The sequence below is a fragment of the Colletotrichum navitas genome (assembly GCF_030913465.1).
Source record: "Colletotrichum navitas strain CBS 125086 chromosome Unknown LY79scaffold_59, whole genome shotgun sequence".
NCBI lineage: Eukaryota > Fungi > Ascomycota > Sordariomycetes > Glomerellales > Glomerellaceae > Colletotrichum > Colletotrichum navitas.
The window spans coordinates 34,547-49,642 of NW_026850605.1; the positions used below are offsets into that span (position 1 = coordinate 34,547).

Genomic DNA, 15,096 nt, shown 5'->3' on the forward strand with positions numbered 1-15,096 from the left:
CCTGTGGCGGGCCAGTTACAATGAGCAACCTCTGAGCCCGCCTTGCTGGGTTCATCGCGACAGCAACAGCGATGCCAGCCCATCCGCTGATGATAATGGTGATGGCGACGGGGCCCATCATTCAAACTACACACAACTGAAGCAACCAGACCGAGCAACCATCGCCAGAAATCTCATCCGCCCAACTAATGCAAGCAAACCAACAAAATAAAAATATAAAATAAAACAAGTCAAACCGATTCAAACAACTTGAAGAAGAAAAAAAGTCCATCAGAGGCCACAATACTAAAACACACCAACACGACGAGATCGTCGAAAAGCCTTGCTCCTTGAGGCATAGACAGCACCGGAGATGGCTTCACTCGCCAGCAACCTTGCTGGCCGTGGCCAGGCATACAAAAGGCGGCTGAAGCTGGGCTTGGTCTCTTCTTCCTTCCTTCCATCTCATCCACATCCTCTGCGAGAGAACAAAACGGCAAAACGCGCGCACAATGACACAACCTACTCCCCTTACAATGAGCTAGCGTGCAGCTGTCAGAAACCCCTGCCCCTGGGACCTGCCACAGGCAGGGGATCACTACGCGCCGCGTACGGCGTGTAGAGATCCTGCTGTGACTGGCGCTCGCGCCCAAGCGCTTGGCCTCATAGGGGTCAATAAAGATACCCTTTCCCATGGTCTTCCTCTGGCCATGAAGTTGAACGTGGCCATCTTTGGCCTAGAGCTGCTGGCAAAAGACGCCAGCCGAGCTGTGGGGAGGCAGATTGCCGAGAAGAAGGCCGAGCTCGCAAGTATAAGGTCCGCATCAAGGAAGAGAAGCGTGCGATTCAAGCACGCAACAACAAGATGGAGGAGCTCCCGGGACACGATGGAGTTTCCAGATACTTTGCCGACGACCAAGGTCGCGATGGCTTCGAAGCAAGTACACACACACACACACACAATCTACTCTATTGACTTTGCTCCCTTGTAATAAGCTTACGCACGACTGTGGAAACCCCCTGGGGGCTACCTCAGCCACATGACTACTACACGCCGCGTACAGCGTGTAGGGACCCCCCCCCCCCAGGTAACTGGCGCTCTTGCTCAAGAGCTTAGCCTTCACGAGGTCAACAGAGGAACCTTATCCCTCAGCCTCTCTCAGTCAACAAGAGAGAAAGCGGCCATCTTTGCCCTTGAACTTCTGGCCAAGGACCAGACTAACCTGGAGGCAAAGGCCAAGATCTTGAAGAAGAAGGCTGTTATTAGAGGAGAGAATGTTTTGTAGCATCTAGGGATGGCAACATACTTTGCCGACGTCATGGAGGCGGCAGCGGCGGCCATTGAGGCCAAGAATGACCTATAGGGCAGTTAGTAATACCATCCCATCCATATCACAGATCAATACAACACGACACACATACAAAGACGCACACACACACACACACACACAACCTACTCCTCTTACAATGCGTTCTTATACCGTTGGAAGCTGGGCTTGGTCTCTTCTTCCCTCCTTCCATCTCATCTACATCCTAAACGCGCGCACAATGACACAACCTAACTCCCCTTACAATGAGCTGGCGTGCAACTGCCAGAAACCCCCGGGACCTGCCATAGGCAGGGGATCACTACGCGCCGCATCCTGCTGTGACCAGCGCTCACGCCCAAGCGCTTGGCCCTCATAGGGGTCAACAAAGATACCCTTTCCCATGGCCTTTCCTCTGGTCATGAAGTTGAGCTCCTGGGAGGCAAGAGTACTTCAGCAGCGCCATGGAGGCTGCAGCAGAGGCCATTGAGGGCAGAAATGACCCATGGGGCACTAGGGGTTAGGTGTAGGAGGGGAAAAGTCTTTTACTTGATACCCAAAGTGCAAGAATACCGCTGAAATATGTTTTGATTACTTTATGTCTCGTCACTTCGTTAACGGCATCACCTACTCAAAAAAACAAGAAAATGAGTGATAGCCAAGAGGGGTATTTGTTCCGGGACCGCGGGACCGCGCCCCGAGGCCCTCAGACAGTCAGCTGCACATGCCAATACCCATACGACTCCTTGCAATGCCCATAGACTCCATCCTGCGCGGTAAATCATTGTCGCCCGAAACAAACTTTTCCAGCTTTGTCGTCTGCCCTTCGTTCTTCTTTTCCTCGTCAACATTATGTTGTTGCTGCTGCTGCTGCTGCTGCTGCTGTTCTTGTTCTTCCTCTCGCTTGTCCTTGCCGTGTCCACGTGGAGGCGCGCGCGACCTGACGAGCACCGGCAGTTCATCGTCATCCCCCTCCTCTGACACCACATCCAGATCATCGTCATCCTTGGGATCCAAAAAAGGCGACGAGAAGGGCTCGTCCTCCCTGTAAGTGCCCTCTTCTTCCTCTTCTTCCTCCTGATCACGTGGGCCAAAGACCGGCTCGCCACCCGGCAACCCAATTTCCCGGGCCTCGAGCGTCTCCTTGATGTCGAGGAGCATCACGTCCATCGGGCAAATATAGGCAACGCGCTTCCGCCCACTCCACGCCAGAACATGTCCGCAGACCCGGCCGTGAGCGCGTTCAACGACCCAAGCACCGCTGTCCCCGGGGACGCCCATTGGCTGCTGCTTCTTGCCGTCACCGGCCAGCTCGGCAGGCGTCTCGACGGCGACACTGCTGACTTGGTACGTGTGACTCGGTGTCACTCGCCCAAAGATTTTGACGCTCGTCAGGGCGGGAAGGATGAGTCCAGTCTGCAGGCCACTCGTACGAGCCATACACTGTACCTCCAGACCCGCCAGCTTCGACGTCGGCGCCACGTTCGTGGGGTGCATGAACTTGCCGTGCTTTGACGGAAATCTGCCATACGATGGCGACAGCTGCTTGCCCTGTATCCGAGGGATCGTGTTATCCTCGGGCAATCTCTCGGGGGTGAATTCGAACAAGGCCCAGTCGATTTCGTGGATGAGGCCGTCCTGCTCCCTGCGCTTGATCCCGCTTGACGCGTAGACCTCGCCGACGGTGTAGCTGTCCAGGTGGTCCTCATTCGCCGTTTCCTCCGAAGGATAGAACTCTTCGTCGACATCGTCCATGGCCGGCTGCGTGATGATGTAGCCTTCACCGCAGTCCGGCTCGATCCCCGGGATGTCGCCCGGCTCATCGTATTCGCCCCCCGACTCGTCGCCACTCTCCTCGTCGGAGGCGTCGCTGGTGGCCTCCGTGTCCGAATAGGCCCCCGACTCGGATTCGGAAAACTCGCAAGCGCAGTCGTCTCCGCTGCTGCTTTCAGCAGACGAATCTGCGTACCAATCAAGCCGCGCACGGTCAGTGTCCCTCGCCATGCTCCGCTTCGTGGGGTCCTGCGCCTTGGCGTGCTTGTAGATCTCCTCGGGGTCATCCAACATATGATGAACCGTCATCCCGTACGGCTTACCATCCACCATGACAAGGCCGCCCAAGCTGACGGGCGGCAGGTGACGGTCCCCCACCCAGGCTCCAATACTGGCGCCGTTGTTGGGGCGCGCTTGAAAGTCGGGGTTGGCGGCTTTGACGGCGCCCTCATCATCGTCGTCGTGTGCTGCGCTCCGCTTAACGTCGCCCGGCTGCTTCCGTGACCTCATGACCTGTCCCCTGCACACCTTCAAGCCAAACCCAGACTTACCGCCGTCAAATAGCTCGCCCAACTTGCGTGTAAGGATGGCCTTAACCTTGCTGACAGACGTACACACAACCAAAACGGTAGGCTGCGTCTTTGTTGGGTGACTGCCGATGGACTCGAGAGACACTTCGACGGATTCTTCCCGGTTCTTCCGATAGAAGTGGCGCAAGGCCTGGTTGACCTGAGGCATCACAAGCGTGTTCCACCTCTCGACAGCATCCGGAGGCAGTGGAATCTGAGGATAAAGCCGGGTTTTGGGGGAAGGCGGCTTGGCGGCCTTTGTCTCAGCAGGCAGCTCTGCCGGGGCGGCTGTGACGCGGTTAGTGTGCGGAGCAGAGCAAGGCCACAAAATCGACTCACCTTCAGCCTCCTTCCTAGCAAGCTGCCGCTTTTCCTCTGCGGCTGAGGGATATGAGCGGCGGGCGGGCTCAGGGTCCGAGACGCGGGTTTTGGTATCGAACGACGAGGAGCGATGGGTGTCGACGGATGGGCGAGGAGCTGCCTGTGTATCCTTCGAAGGCCCAGAAATGCTCTGCCTAGTAGGGGTACCAATAGGAGAAGATGTCTTCCTGCCAAGGTCGAGGTTGAGACGATCTTCGAGCGAGTTCATGTTGTCGAGAATAGCGCACGAATCGAGGCAGCGCGTCACAGTCACTTGCACGGCGGAGAGCAGCTCTTCGTCGGCGGCAACTCCTTGGAGCCGCATGTCGACGGCATTCCAGCAGGATTCAACAGCTCTCTTGTACATGGAGGAGCAGCGGATACCCAGCTGATTCAGGACGGCCTCAGAAATAGGTTGGGACGGGTCGGTCACCAGGTTCTCGAGCTTGGTCCACAGGCCAATGGACAGCAGAACCATGGCGAGGGAGTACAGGTCGAGGATTCGGGAATCCATCTTGTCGTTGATGGGGGATGCCGGCGTCGTGCGGGGGTCCAGGGGATGGCGGAACAGAGGGAGCGACGGCGAAGCCGGTTCCTCGTCGGATGGCGCATCGGGGAACAGGTCGAAAGAGGAGACGAGAGGCCGGCGGATGTCGACTTCGCCGGGGCCCGTCGTGAGGTCCGGGGTGGCCAGGTTGCAGAAGGACACGTTACTGTCGATGATGCAGCCGTGGGTGATGCCGCGGGCGTGCAAGTCGAAGACGGTGTTGACGAGGTTGGAGGCCAAACGGAACTTGGCCTCCAAGGTAGGCTCGAAATCCGGGCGCGAGAGGAGGTCGGCGAGGGTGCAGACGTTGTAGAGAGGGTTCTGGGTGAAGTTCTCGAAAGAGACTGCATTGAAATTGGGAGGGAAGTGGTAGACGAGCCCGAGGCGGGAGTGCTCCAGATCTTCAAAGTAGCCCAGCAGGCGCGGCAGGCCGATCCAGGTACCAGGGGCCCTTTGCGAATCTTGCTGCAAGCCGGCCGACAGCTTCTCGAAGCGTGACATGGGGGGCATAATGCCGGTGACGGAGTAGATGGAATCGAAGGTGGCGTACTCGAGCAACAGGGGCGCAAAGGGGTGACGGCCAATGTGCTGGGACAAATCCGACCAGGCCTGTTTGCTCATGAAGACGATGTCCCTCGGGGGCAGGCTGGGTCTGGGTTCGGTCATGGGCTCTGCTTGCATGGAGCGGATGTTGGTCAAGGTTTTGGGGTCGATCTCCTGAGGGGTCTGCATCCTGGTGGACTCGAAGGGCCTCAGCTCCTCGGCGGAGGCCATGGACTTTTCGAGTTTGGAGCGCGACGACATGTGGCCCGAGGAGCGGGTTCTGGAAAGGTCGTAGAGGGTGTCCACCGACTGAGTGAGGTCGGCGATGGCATCAGCAAAGACGGCCTTGTCCCAGGTCACGAACGGGGTCTTGCGGTCTACGGCCGACTTTTCCGAGACGGTGCCGAGGGGTTTTGTGTAGCTCTTCCACAGGGCATCCAACTCGGACAGTGTTTCCCGAACTCTGGACAAGATGCTGTGGACGACCTCGCTCAGTCCGGCCTTTGATAATGAGCTGTCAATCTCATCTGACTGGTTAGGGTCGGTCCATTCGAGGCCCCAGACAGAGACGCGGTCCTTTTGGATGCGCAGTTTCCTAAAGAGGGATTTGATTTCAGGGTCTTCGGGGGCCTTGGCAGGTTCCTGGACGAAATCTGAAGACTTTTTCGTGTCATTATACAGACGACTCAGGCGGCGTTGCATGAAGCCACCGGTGGCGCGGATGCCCTCCATGTCGAGTGTTGAGACGGGGATAGAATTAGAAACAATGAGGGACGCCCCTCACCTGAGAGGCGAGGTAAGACGTCGGTCGGTTGAGGAGACGAAACGAAAGAGCAAGCAGGTGGTGCCCGACAAGAGGGTTTTGGGAGTGTGTGCCGGGGCGACTTGATATCACGATGACATAGTCGGGTGTGCGTGTTTGTTTATGTGCGAGTAGCGGAGAATGACCCCAGGCCGGCGGGAGTCGGAGTCGGCGTCGGCGTCGAGAACCGGGAGTGCAGCTCGGCCAGGCTGTTGCGGGCGGGGCTCTCTCTCTCTCCCTCTCTCACACACACCCTCTCTCTCTCTGTATGAGTGTGTGTTTTGGGTTGTGGGTGAATGCGACTGCGACTGCGACTGATAGTTTACAGGCCTTTCCCGGGATGCAAAATGTCGTAGAGATTACGCGGCAACGGTTGCGCTGGTTGCGCAGGCGGCAAGGGAGAAGGGAAATAAATGGATGGAACTGATCTCGTGGTGGTGATCAAGGACAATTGAGGGGAGGGGAAGAGAGGGGGTTTTCCCAAGGTTTTCTGCTACCAGACGCAGTTGGACGGAGGAAGATGCAGTTATTTGGGTGCCTGCAGTATACGGGGCCGTCTTTGCCCTATACTGGAGACAATGAATCCATCAGATCAGGTATGGACGGACGGAGAGAGAATTGTCTGTGCACGGTTGGAACGATGAGTGATGATGATTAGCGGGATGGATGGATGGATGGATGGGTGGATGGACTAGGAATAGGGACGGGGTAGATTGTGGCAGCATCTAATGCATGCCAATGCTAAAACTGCACCAATGTCGATATTGGCCGAGGGTGGTGAACAGAAGCAGAAAGGGAAGGGCCATGTTGGAAAGGAAAGCCAGTAGGTAGCGTAAGGGTGAGACTTGTTCTCGGATTGTGGCTTGTGCGTGTGGTGTGTGCGTGCTGCTGCTGCTTCTGCTCCTGCTGTTGCTGGCTGGAATGCTGCTGCCTGCGATCCCATCCATCCCTCTTCTATGCCTGTCTCGGCTAGACCCGCTTATCCAAAGTGGGTCACCGGCGCGGAGTTGACATGATTGGTTCAGTAATCTTGGAGCCTGCAAAGTGGATCCCCGGGCAATCGGGGCCTGCCGAAAACTGACAGCAGGCAAGTACGTACGTACACCATCTATTATACCTACCTACCTACCTACAGGTAGGTAGGTACCGGTATGTTAGGGTTAGGTAGTATGCTCTTTCCTTTTCACGCATCCCCACTGCCTCTCAAAGAGCAGGACATCACCTCATAGAAGGAAAGAACAGGTGAGGAGACGGAGGTATCGTGCCGAGTACGTACCAGATAGCTGCTGCATTGGTCATCTTCATGTCTCGCGAGACGGCACCATCCATCTCTGCCATGTTGCTCGTCTTCTCATGCCGTATTATCCCTTACCTATAACCTGTTCGACTCCTTACCTAATCTCTGCTACAGACGTCTGCAGCACCCACAGTGATCAGCATGCCTACCGGCGCAAAAGCCCATTGAACCAAGACAGGAATCCCATTTCTCGCTGCCTACACTACCTACCTAGGTACCTTACTCACAACCCCGTATTGGATACGCCCGATGTTGGTTGTATCCCCGGCCTGCCGCCTCTGTATCGCGCCTCCGGCGGTCCGTCCGCACCATCCCATCCCTGCCCGTCACGACCATTGCGTTATCCGCCACGAACGGCTAGTCCGTGTTACTATCTGTGCCTCACTTCACTCCGACACGGACTGCCTCTTCTTTGCGGCCAGCCACAGCAATGATTCAGCACCAAGGCTCCTTCTTCCGTGTCCCAAAGTACATCCTCCTCCTCCTCCTCCTCCTCCTCCTGATCTTCATGGACTCCTTGTCCAGGCTAACCCCCTCCCATATATCGCCCACGTCTCAAGATCACAATGCCTGTTGGCCAAAGAACATGGACAGACCTGACCCTCGAATGTCCAGTCAGCCAAGAGCCCCACGGTGGAAGTCCACTCGCTATTCCACGGCAGCTTGGCACCTCTCCCTGTTTATCTGGCTGCCTAAACGCTAAAACTCACGTGTATGGAGACACAACAGCGCGCAACAGATCCACACAACAGCAACCGGCTACTTTTAATTGTCCGTTTTTCCCAGGAGCTACCTATACGGGCTTTCGCCAGGGTACCTGGCGGAGGAAAAGGAGGAGGAGGAGGAGTCTCCGCACATTATACGGGCTTTCCTCTTTGGGCCCTCCCTTGTCTCTGGCGGCAGCTGACTGTTGGTCGATACCGAGACAACCTCGATGTACCGGGTCGAGTCCACAGAACCATACATTGAGGACCTGCGCCACTATTACCCGTTGCTGTATTAGGGGCACCTGCCGTTGTCTTCAACATCGCAAAGCCAAGGGTGAATCGCACATTTCGTGGAGGACTCCTGACAGATTCTTGGCTGCAGCCTACCTAACCTAATCCAAGCACGACAGCATCTGCTCCCTCTTTTTCTGCCACTCCTGATACGCCCGGCGCAACCAGACCGCCTATCAAACATGTCGAAATGCCACTAATTCTGCTGCCTGCTCGGCCGTCACCCGCGAGACCGTCGACTGCACGAACTGACGAATCCGGACGCTTCTCGGGACCCCCGTCACATGCTGTAACTAAAGCCGGCCTCCTAGTCTACTGCGACTCGCGACTCACCGCGATGCAGGATGGTCAATCTCCGTGGATCACTCGCTCCCGCCGTCTTGGCCCGCCAAAGGGGGAGGGAGGTCTTTCAGGCTGGAGACCTTTCCGATTCCGCACTGTTGTTGCCTCCACCACGGACCGTTTGAATCAAAATAATTGCCCCCTTTTTCTTTTTCTTTTTTTTATTCCTTCTTTCTGTGCTGTCTAGGCGCCTGGTTAGACACCCATCGCTTCGATGGCTTGGATAAGCTGACCAGGAGACTCCTCCTGGTGGTCATCATTTCTGACCGCCTCGAAACTCGCGTGGAGCAAGCCCCCCCCCTATGTAATCGGATCCACGACGTTGTTGGCAAGTTACAGACGACGGCGGCGTTGTAGGCTTTTTTTCTTTTTTTTCTTTTTGCGTGCTCACGCCATGCATATGGCAATGAAGCATCCCGTCCCGAGACCAAGTCAAGTTGCTCTTGCTGCGTCCGGGTTTGCCCGCCTCCCTTTATCGACATGAGGTTTTTAGTCACGGCCGCACGAGGGCTCTCTTATAATGATGGATGAGTGTGTGTGCCCCCCTATCTTTGTCTGGCGATGGTCGGTCGACTTGGGCATCACAGCCTCCTTCCTGGAGCACGCTTACACCCGTCAAACCGTACTTCCGGTGGATTTGTTTGTTTATTTATTTATTTGACTTCAGTTTATTGACGGTTCGTCTCGAAGAAAAATCCCATGCGGAGCGGGAAGACTGTTCGGCGTCTGGGAATCCTACTCTAAACTAGTGTATTTAAATAATAACAAAAAAGAGAGAAGGGAAAAAAAAAAAAAAAAACAGGAAAGAAAGAAAGAAAAGAAAGAGAGAAAGATAAAGAATGCTGTTCGATATGGGTACTAGACCCGATCAAAATCCCTGTCTCGAGCGGATACGTAGGTCGGATTTTATATGTCACTAAGGAGGGATCCTGATCCTTTGCAGGACGCGGCTCTCTCGCAAGGAACCCCCCTCCCTTTTTTTTATAGAGAAGCCCGTCGGGCGTCACTTAACGACAAGTAACCGCGAACAACCATCCAGCCGTGGAAACAAATACCGCCCAGGAAGTAGGGGGACTGACTGACTGTAGCAGCACATGCACAGACAGTTCGACAAATCGCCATCGAGAGCACAACTGCATTATTCCACACCGGTTCACGAGCGACATCACGGGAACGACACATCGTCGACTATTTTCCACCGGCGTATGCTTCAACTATACAGGCAGACATAACACGCGCGCGTACATAAAACGTAAACTTGGAAAATAGTGTTGGGCCAGCTGGTCATTGTATTCCCAAAGAACCACAACGGCTTCCCAATGCCAGAAAGAAAAACGCCAGCTCCTTGCCCTAAAGTAGTGTGTAATACAATCAATATCCTCTCCTCCTCCTCCTCCTCCTCCTCCTCCTCCTCAGCCTCGGACACGATAACAAGAAATCGAGTGCTCAACCTTTAACAGAGGACAGGGTGGCGACAGTTTCAGTAACTTCAGCGTCGGGGCTGCTGTGTAGCCAGATGAGGGAACAGGAGAGGAAAGTACATCTTCAAGACTAGTCCGGCCCCGATACTCGAGGCGCGAGGGTATCTGATACGTAAAAGAGCGTCATCGGGTGTTGTTTTTGCCTTTGCAGGCGTGTGTTGAGATGGTTTCGTGTGCTATTACTCGTGCAATCGTACTGTTTTTTTTCGTCGTGTCCAAGATGGAGAGAGACCATCTTCACAACTCGTCGCGGGCGTGCCGCACAGTCTCCTTGACGGCGTCCGTCACAGCAGAAGCAGCCGACGATACAGTAGCCGAGGCAGCACTGGCAAGGCTGGCGGCGGAGGCAATGCCCGTAGAGTAGGCGGCCTGCAGGCGAGCCAAAACGCTCTCGGAGTATGTAGGCTCCTTGCCAACCAGCAGTTCCGAGACAAGTTTGCTCATGTCTTCGTACTGCTTGACAGCGCGGTTTTGCGCCGCAGCGAGGCTCTCGGCGACGACGGCAGTGGCCTGCGATGCGTACTGTCCGGCACTGTCGTACCATGCGGTAGGGGTGGGCTTGCCGTAGATCTGGACGCTTGCGCGGCTCACTACAGCCTCCCAGGTATCCGACACACCCTTTTCGATGGCCTGTGCAGCGTCTACAACCTCTTGGACGCCAGCTGAGACGGAATTGCTAACAATCGAGGCAGCTGCCGAGAAGCCGTCGCTAACTGCCGATGCCACGGCAAGAGCCTCCTTTTGCGCTCCCGAGGCCACGGCGTCGGCTGAGCGGGTGGCAACAGAGGCAACAGAGGACGCGGTGCCGGCCACGTTGGTGGGAGTAGGCGTCGCGGTCGCGGCGTTCAGGGCCGAGGATGCAGCAGCCAAGAATTCCGAGTAGCGAGCATGGGCGACACCCACGCCAGCGTAGTAGTTGTACTTGGCTTGGTCGAGGAGCTTCTCAACCTGGGAAGTAGGGGTGGCAGTGGCAAGACCAAGCGCAATCTTGGCGCTCTCGTACTGTTGCTCGGCCCATAGGCGCCCCTCGTTGAGGCGCTGGGAAGCGATGGCCTCAACGCGGGCCCAGTCGTAGGAAGGAGTAGGCTTGGCGGGAACCGTTCCGTAAATCGCCTTGGAAGCCGCTTTGATGGCCTCGTCGTAGCGAGAGCTGGCAGCTGCGATGGCTTCGGCGTAGGCGCCAGAGGCAGATGCAATCAGCTTCTCCTGCGTCGGCTGGGGCGTGCCGTAGATCTTGGCAGAGATGGCAGCGCTCGCAGAGGAATACTGCGCCGAGGCCTTAGAAACAGCGGCAGAGTAAGCCTCCTGGGCCCTAGATGAAACGCTGTCGGCATCCTCGTCATCCTCCATAACCGGAACTCTGTTCGAGACAGACTGCGCGGCAGCCCCGAGGAAGGCGGGCTTGACAGTCTCGGTATCGGCAGCGACGGGCTTGTCCTCGGCAGACTCCAAGATGATCTCCTCTTCCAGCTTATCGCCGGGGACGGCGCTCTCCTCAGCGCCAGCAGGCGACGATCCTTCGGTGTCGGCGATGTAAGTCTGGTCGTCACCAGGGATAATGGTGGAGGCTAGGTCGGGCCCAGAAGCAGTGCTGGACGAGCTGCCGACTACAACGCTCGACGCTTGGCTGGCGGCACTGGTGGCGGATTCGGATACGGCGGAAGACACGGCGGGAATGCCACTGCTAAGACTCTCCTTGACTTCACTAGCAACGCTGCTAACAGAGCTTGCCGCTCCGTCAGAAGCGAGTTCGGTGGCGGGAGACTCGTTCTCGACCACGCTGGCAGCTGATTCCAGAGGGTCTTCCTCGGGAGTGGAGACGGCGTCGGAGGGAGTGACGGAAGGCTCGGTGGCACGAAGGCGCTCTGCTTCCTCGGCAGCGAGGCGGGCAGTTTCGCTGTCGAAGTTGTCCGACGAATCCTGGGCAGCGAGCTTCCAGAGGCCAACCTGCTTAAGCTTGGCAAGTTCTTGAGCAGCAGCTTGAGCGGCGGCCATGCCGGAGTCCTCGACCTCGTTGGAGGCTTCGCGTGCCTCTTGCAGGCCAGGGTGGGAGACGATGAGCTTCTTGAGGTCATTGGTCCACACCTCGAAGCGTTCCCTCAGCTCGTGGTACTTGGCCCAATCCTTGTAGGTAATGCCGTCCATCCAGGCCCACTTCATTCCAATCTTTTGGAGTGCCAAGTCTTGAATGCTCGCGAGGATCTTGAAGTGGGAATCAGCAGCCTCGCTAACGGCGCCCTCAATCTCGGCCTCGTAGTCTTCCTTCCAGGCGCGGATCTTCTGCGCCTTCTCCTTGATGTTGAGCCCAGCCTTCCGAACAGCGGCGAAAAGCTCGTCCTGGATGCCCTCGGGGGATTCGACAGACTTTTGGACAAGCTCGATGATCTTCTTCTGCAAAGAATTAACTTCAGTAATGGCTGCATTTTGCAGCTCGGCGACGAGGGCCTTGCCCTCGCCGTGGGCCTTCTCCTTGATCACGCGCTTGGAGATCTCCTCGACGCGGTCTTCAATCTCGGAGGCGCCCTCATCGGCGGCCTTGGCAAACTTGTCCTGCCAACTGCTGAGATCCTTAGCAACGGTTTCTTGGGCCTTCTTGCGGATTTCATCGGCGTCCTCATCAGGCGAGGGTGGCTGGACCTGCTCCGACTGGTCGTGCTGAGCGACCTCGGACGCGTCAGGGATGTGCGCGCTCTCGACTGCGGTGGAAGCCTTCTCCGAGGCGGAGGAGACGGCCGAAGAAACAGAAGAAACGACGGTGGAGGCCGTGGAAGCCACAGGCTTGGTGAATGAAGATGCCTTGGCAGCGGCGCTATGCAAAGTGTTAGTCTCTCGTCAGGTGCGTGGGCGTCATGGAGAATGGTTGGTACCTCTCAGAAACGTTCTCGATCGAGCCCTTAGTCTTGTTCTTATAGCGACCAAGGCGCTGACCGATCCTGGCCAGCTGGGGCTCGACATTCTCAATGTAGAGAACGCGGAACTGGGGCCAAACGGTAGCGTCAAGGAAGCTGTACGTCTTGTTCCAGGCCCAGTAGGCGGAAGGAACAGCCGTCTCAGTGGTGAAGTGCGAGGCGACAGCATAGCCCTGGGCAGCATAAGGGTGGACAAAATGGTATGAAGGCAGGATGACGTCGTGGTAAGTCTGGAGAGCACTAGTACGGGCGATGTCGTAGTAGGGGCCTATGCTGGTGGAAACTTTGGCGACGTGAGGAGCAACCGTCTGGTCATACTTGTCCTGGGCCTGCTTCTGGTAGACGGCGAGCTTCGGGTGAATGTTCTTGTCCCACTGGGCCTTACCGTAGGTTTGAGCCTGCTGCAGGCGGGGAGCGCCGTACTTGACGGCGTAGGCCTTGGTAGGGACGAGAACTCTCTCGTTGGCGATGTTGTAGTAGGGCGTCGCCTTCTCAACGTAGGGAGCGGCGTAGGTATGGTAGTAAGGCTCGAGATGGGGTGTGACGGCGTGTTTCAGTTGGAAGTAGGGCTTGCAGATCTTGGGAGAGGACTCATCGCAAGCCTCGAGGTTCGCAGGGCAGCGGAAGAGGACGGAGACGATGGAATACCAAGTCAGGATCCTGGATTGGGTTGTCAGTTAAGGGAGGTCTGGGGCATGACGACAGCGGGGACGAGTGCACCAACCTCGCAATCATGTTAAAAGAGCGGGCGAGCAGGGTCGGTCCCCTCTTGGGAGTTGTCCTCCTCTTGACCGTCACAGCCTGTCCGTTCATCTTCCCGTTCATCTTGCCGTTCATCTTGCCGTTTGCCTTTCCGTTAATCTTTCCATTCGGTGCCTTAGGGAAGCTGTTGGCGTAGCCACTGGTAGCCTCCATAGCGGAGGTTGTGCGTTGTAGAGTTTACCAGGCTGCTCGCTTACGAGTGACGTGATGCGCGTGCGTGTGTTGCCGAGAAAGCCGGAGAGACGGGGAGAGAAAGAGTCAAGTGGGCGGCGATGTGAACCGGATGCACGTATCGGGGGACGAGAGAGGGCGGTACTCGAAGCTGCGGTGAGCTAGGTAGATAGAAAGGTTGATTAGCTTGGTGGGTGATGAGGGGGGAGGAAGAAGGGAGGAAAAGAGGTAAAAACAAGCCGAGGGCGACGACGTAAGGTAGGGAAGGAAACAGAGGAGGAAAAAGGTAGCAGGCGAGGTAGTCGTTACACAACGAGCTCCGATGATTTTCATATGTCGCAGCTCCCAGTCGTCGGCGAACATGGGCTACACTAGTTCTGGCGGCCTGGACCGGGCTCGGTGGCTAGAAGAGCTGCTGCTCGTAGCCTCTCGCCTCGGGTGGATAGCGGACTGCGGGCTGCTTGCTTGGGAACTTTTTTTTTTTTTTTTGTACCAGGTAGGGTCGTAGGATTGTGGGGCTAGGAGTTTATGATGATTGATCTACCTTTGGGATGAATAGCGATGGTTTGGGTTGTTGTTTCGCTTCAGGGCGTCAAGGACCAACACTGCCTCACTGCTGAGATACGGTGTTGTGTATCGTATGTTGGGAAGTGGTAAATTCAGCAAGGACGGCTTAGTGAGAGGGAAAGACGGCAATGATGTTTGGAGATAAGATGAAAAAGAGGAAGACGAACAGGGGGGTTCGGTTTCGATGCAAGAAAGTCGGATTTCCTGTTAATGTGCTTTCTCCGTTTCCTCGGCCTTTGCCTTTCCCTGTCCCTTCCTCCCCCTTACGTAGTAGGTAGTACTAGTATCCTTCCTTACCCTTACCCTTAACCCTTGCTCTTTCTCTTTCTTTTCCCCTTCCCAACCTCGCCTACGTAGGAGGTAATCATTCCAGGCTGGCTGCTTCCTTCCTAGGTGCTCATGGCCAAGTTTCCACCTCCTCCTTCCCTAGTGTCTAGCCTGAGGAGGGTGGAGGGTGGAGGGTGGAGGGTGGAGGGTGGAAGAGGATGGGGGAGCACAGGCCTAGACTCGAATGTATCTTTTCGCCACGCTTACTGCGAAAATGTACCTTTCTCGGGCAAGCTTACATAAGCGTCAAATGCAGCTTCAGCAGCACCATCAACCATCATCTGCTGAAAAATGCAAAGAGCTGCTGCCCTGCCACCCATCTCGGTGGATGTCCATGTCTCACCAACGTCATTGTTTTCCCA

At 56.2% G+C, this 15,096-nt stretch overlaps 4 protein-coding genes across 4 annotated transcripts; 1 reads left to right on the plus strand and 3 right to left on the minus strand.

Moving 5' to 3' along the window:
* Positions 1 to 1,444: 1,444 nt before the first annotated feature.
* Positions 1,445 to 1,777, plus strand: LY79DRAFT_562575 (uncharacterized protein; the record flags this gene model as incomplete). Its single annotated transcript, XM_060558487.1, has 1 exon — positions 1,445 to 1,777. A coding segment is annotated over one exon (221 nt), but the record flags the coding sequence as incomplete, so codon positions are not given.
* A 223-nt stretch (positions 1,778 to 2,000) lies between these two features.
* On the minus strand, positions 2,001 to 5,810 carry LY79DRAFT_521514 (HET-s/LopB domain-containing protein; the record flags this gene model as incomplete). Its single annotated transcript, XM_060555358.1, has 1 exon — positions 2,001 to 5,810. The coding sequence occupies one exon, from the start codon at positions 5,808 to 5,810 to the stop codon at positions 2,001 to 2,003; it is 3,810 nt and encodes a 1,269-aa protein (XP_060411086.1).
* Positions 5,811 to 9,299: 3,489 nt separating this feature from the next.
* Positions 9,300 to 9,958, minus strand: LY79DRAFT_562582 (uncharacterized protein). Its single transcript, XM_060558488.1, has 2 exons — positions 9,461 to 9,958; positions 9,300 to 9,411 (listed from the first exon to the last, which is right to left on the minus strand). The coding sequence occupies exon 1, from the start codon at positions 9,697 to 9,699 to the stop codon at positions 9,499 to 9,501; it is 201 nt and encodes a 66-aa protein (XP_060411087.1). The 5' UTR covers positions 9,700 to 9,958; the 3' UTR covers positions 9,300 to 9,411; positions 9,461 to 9,498.
* Positions 9,959 to 10,235: 277 nt separating this feature from the next.
* LY79DRAFT_521517 (uncharacterized protein) lies at positions 10,236 to 13,732 on the minus strand (the record flags this gene model as incomplete). Its single annotated transcript, XM_060555359.1, has 3 exons — positions 10,236 to 12,807; positions 12,866 to 13,567; positions 13,632 to 13,732. 3 exons carry the CDS (start codon positions 13,730 to 13,732, stop codon positions 10,236 to 10,238), a joined length of 3,375 nt encoding a protein of 1,124 aa, XP_060411088.1.
* Positions 13,733 to 15,096: the final 1,364 nt, after the last annotated feature.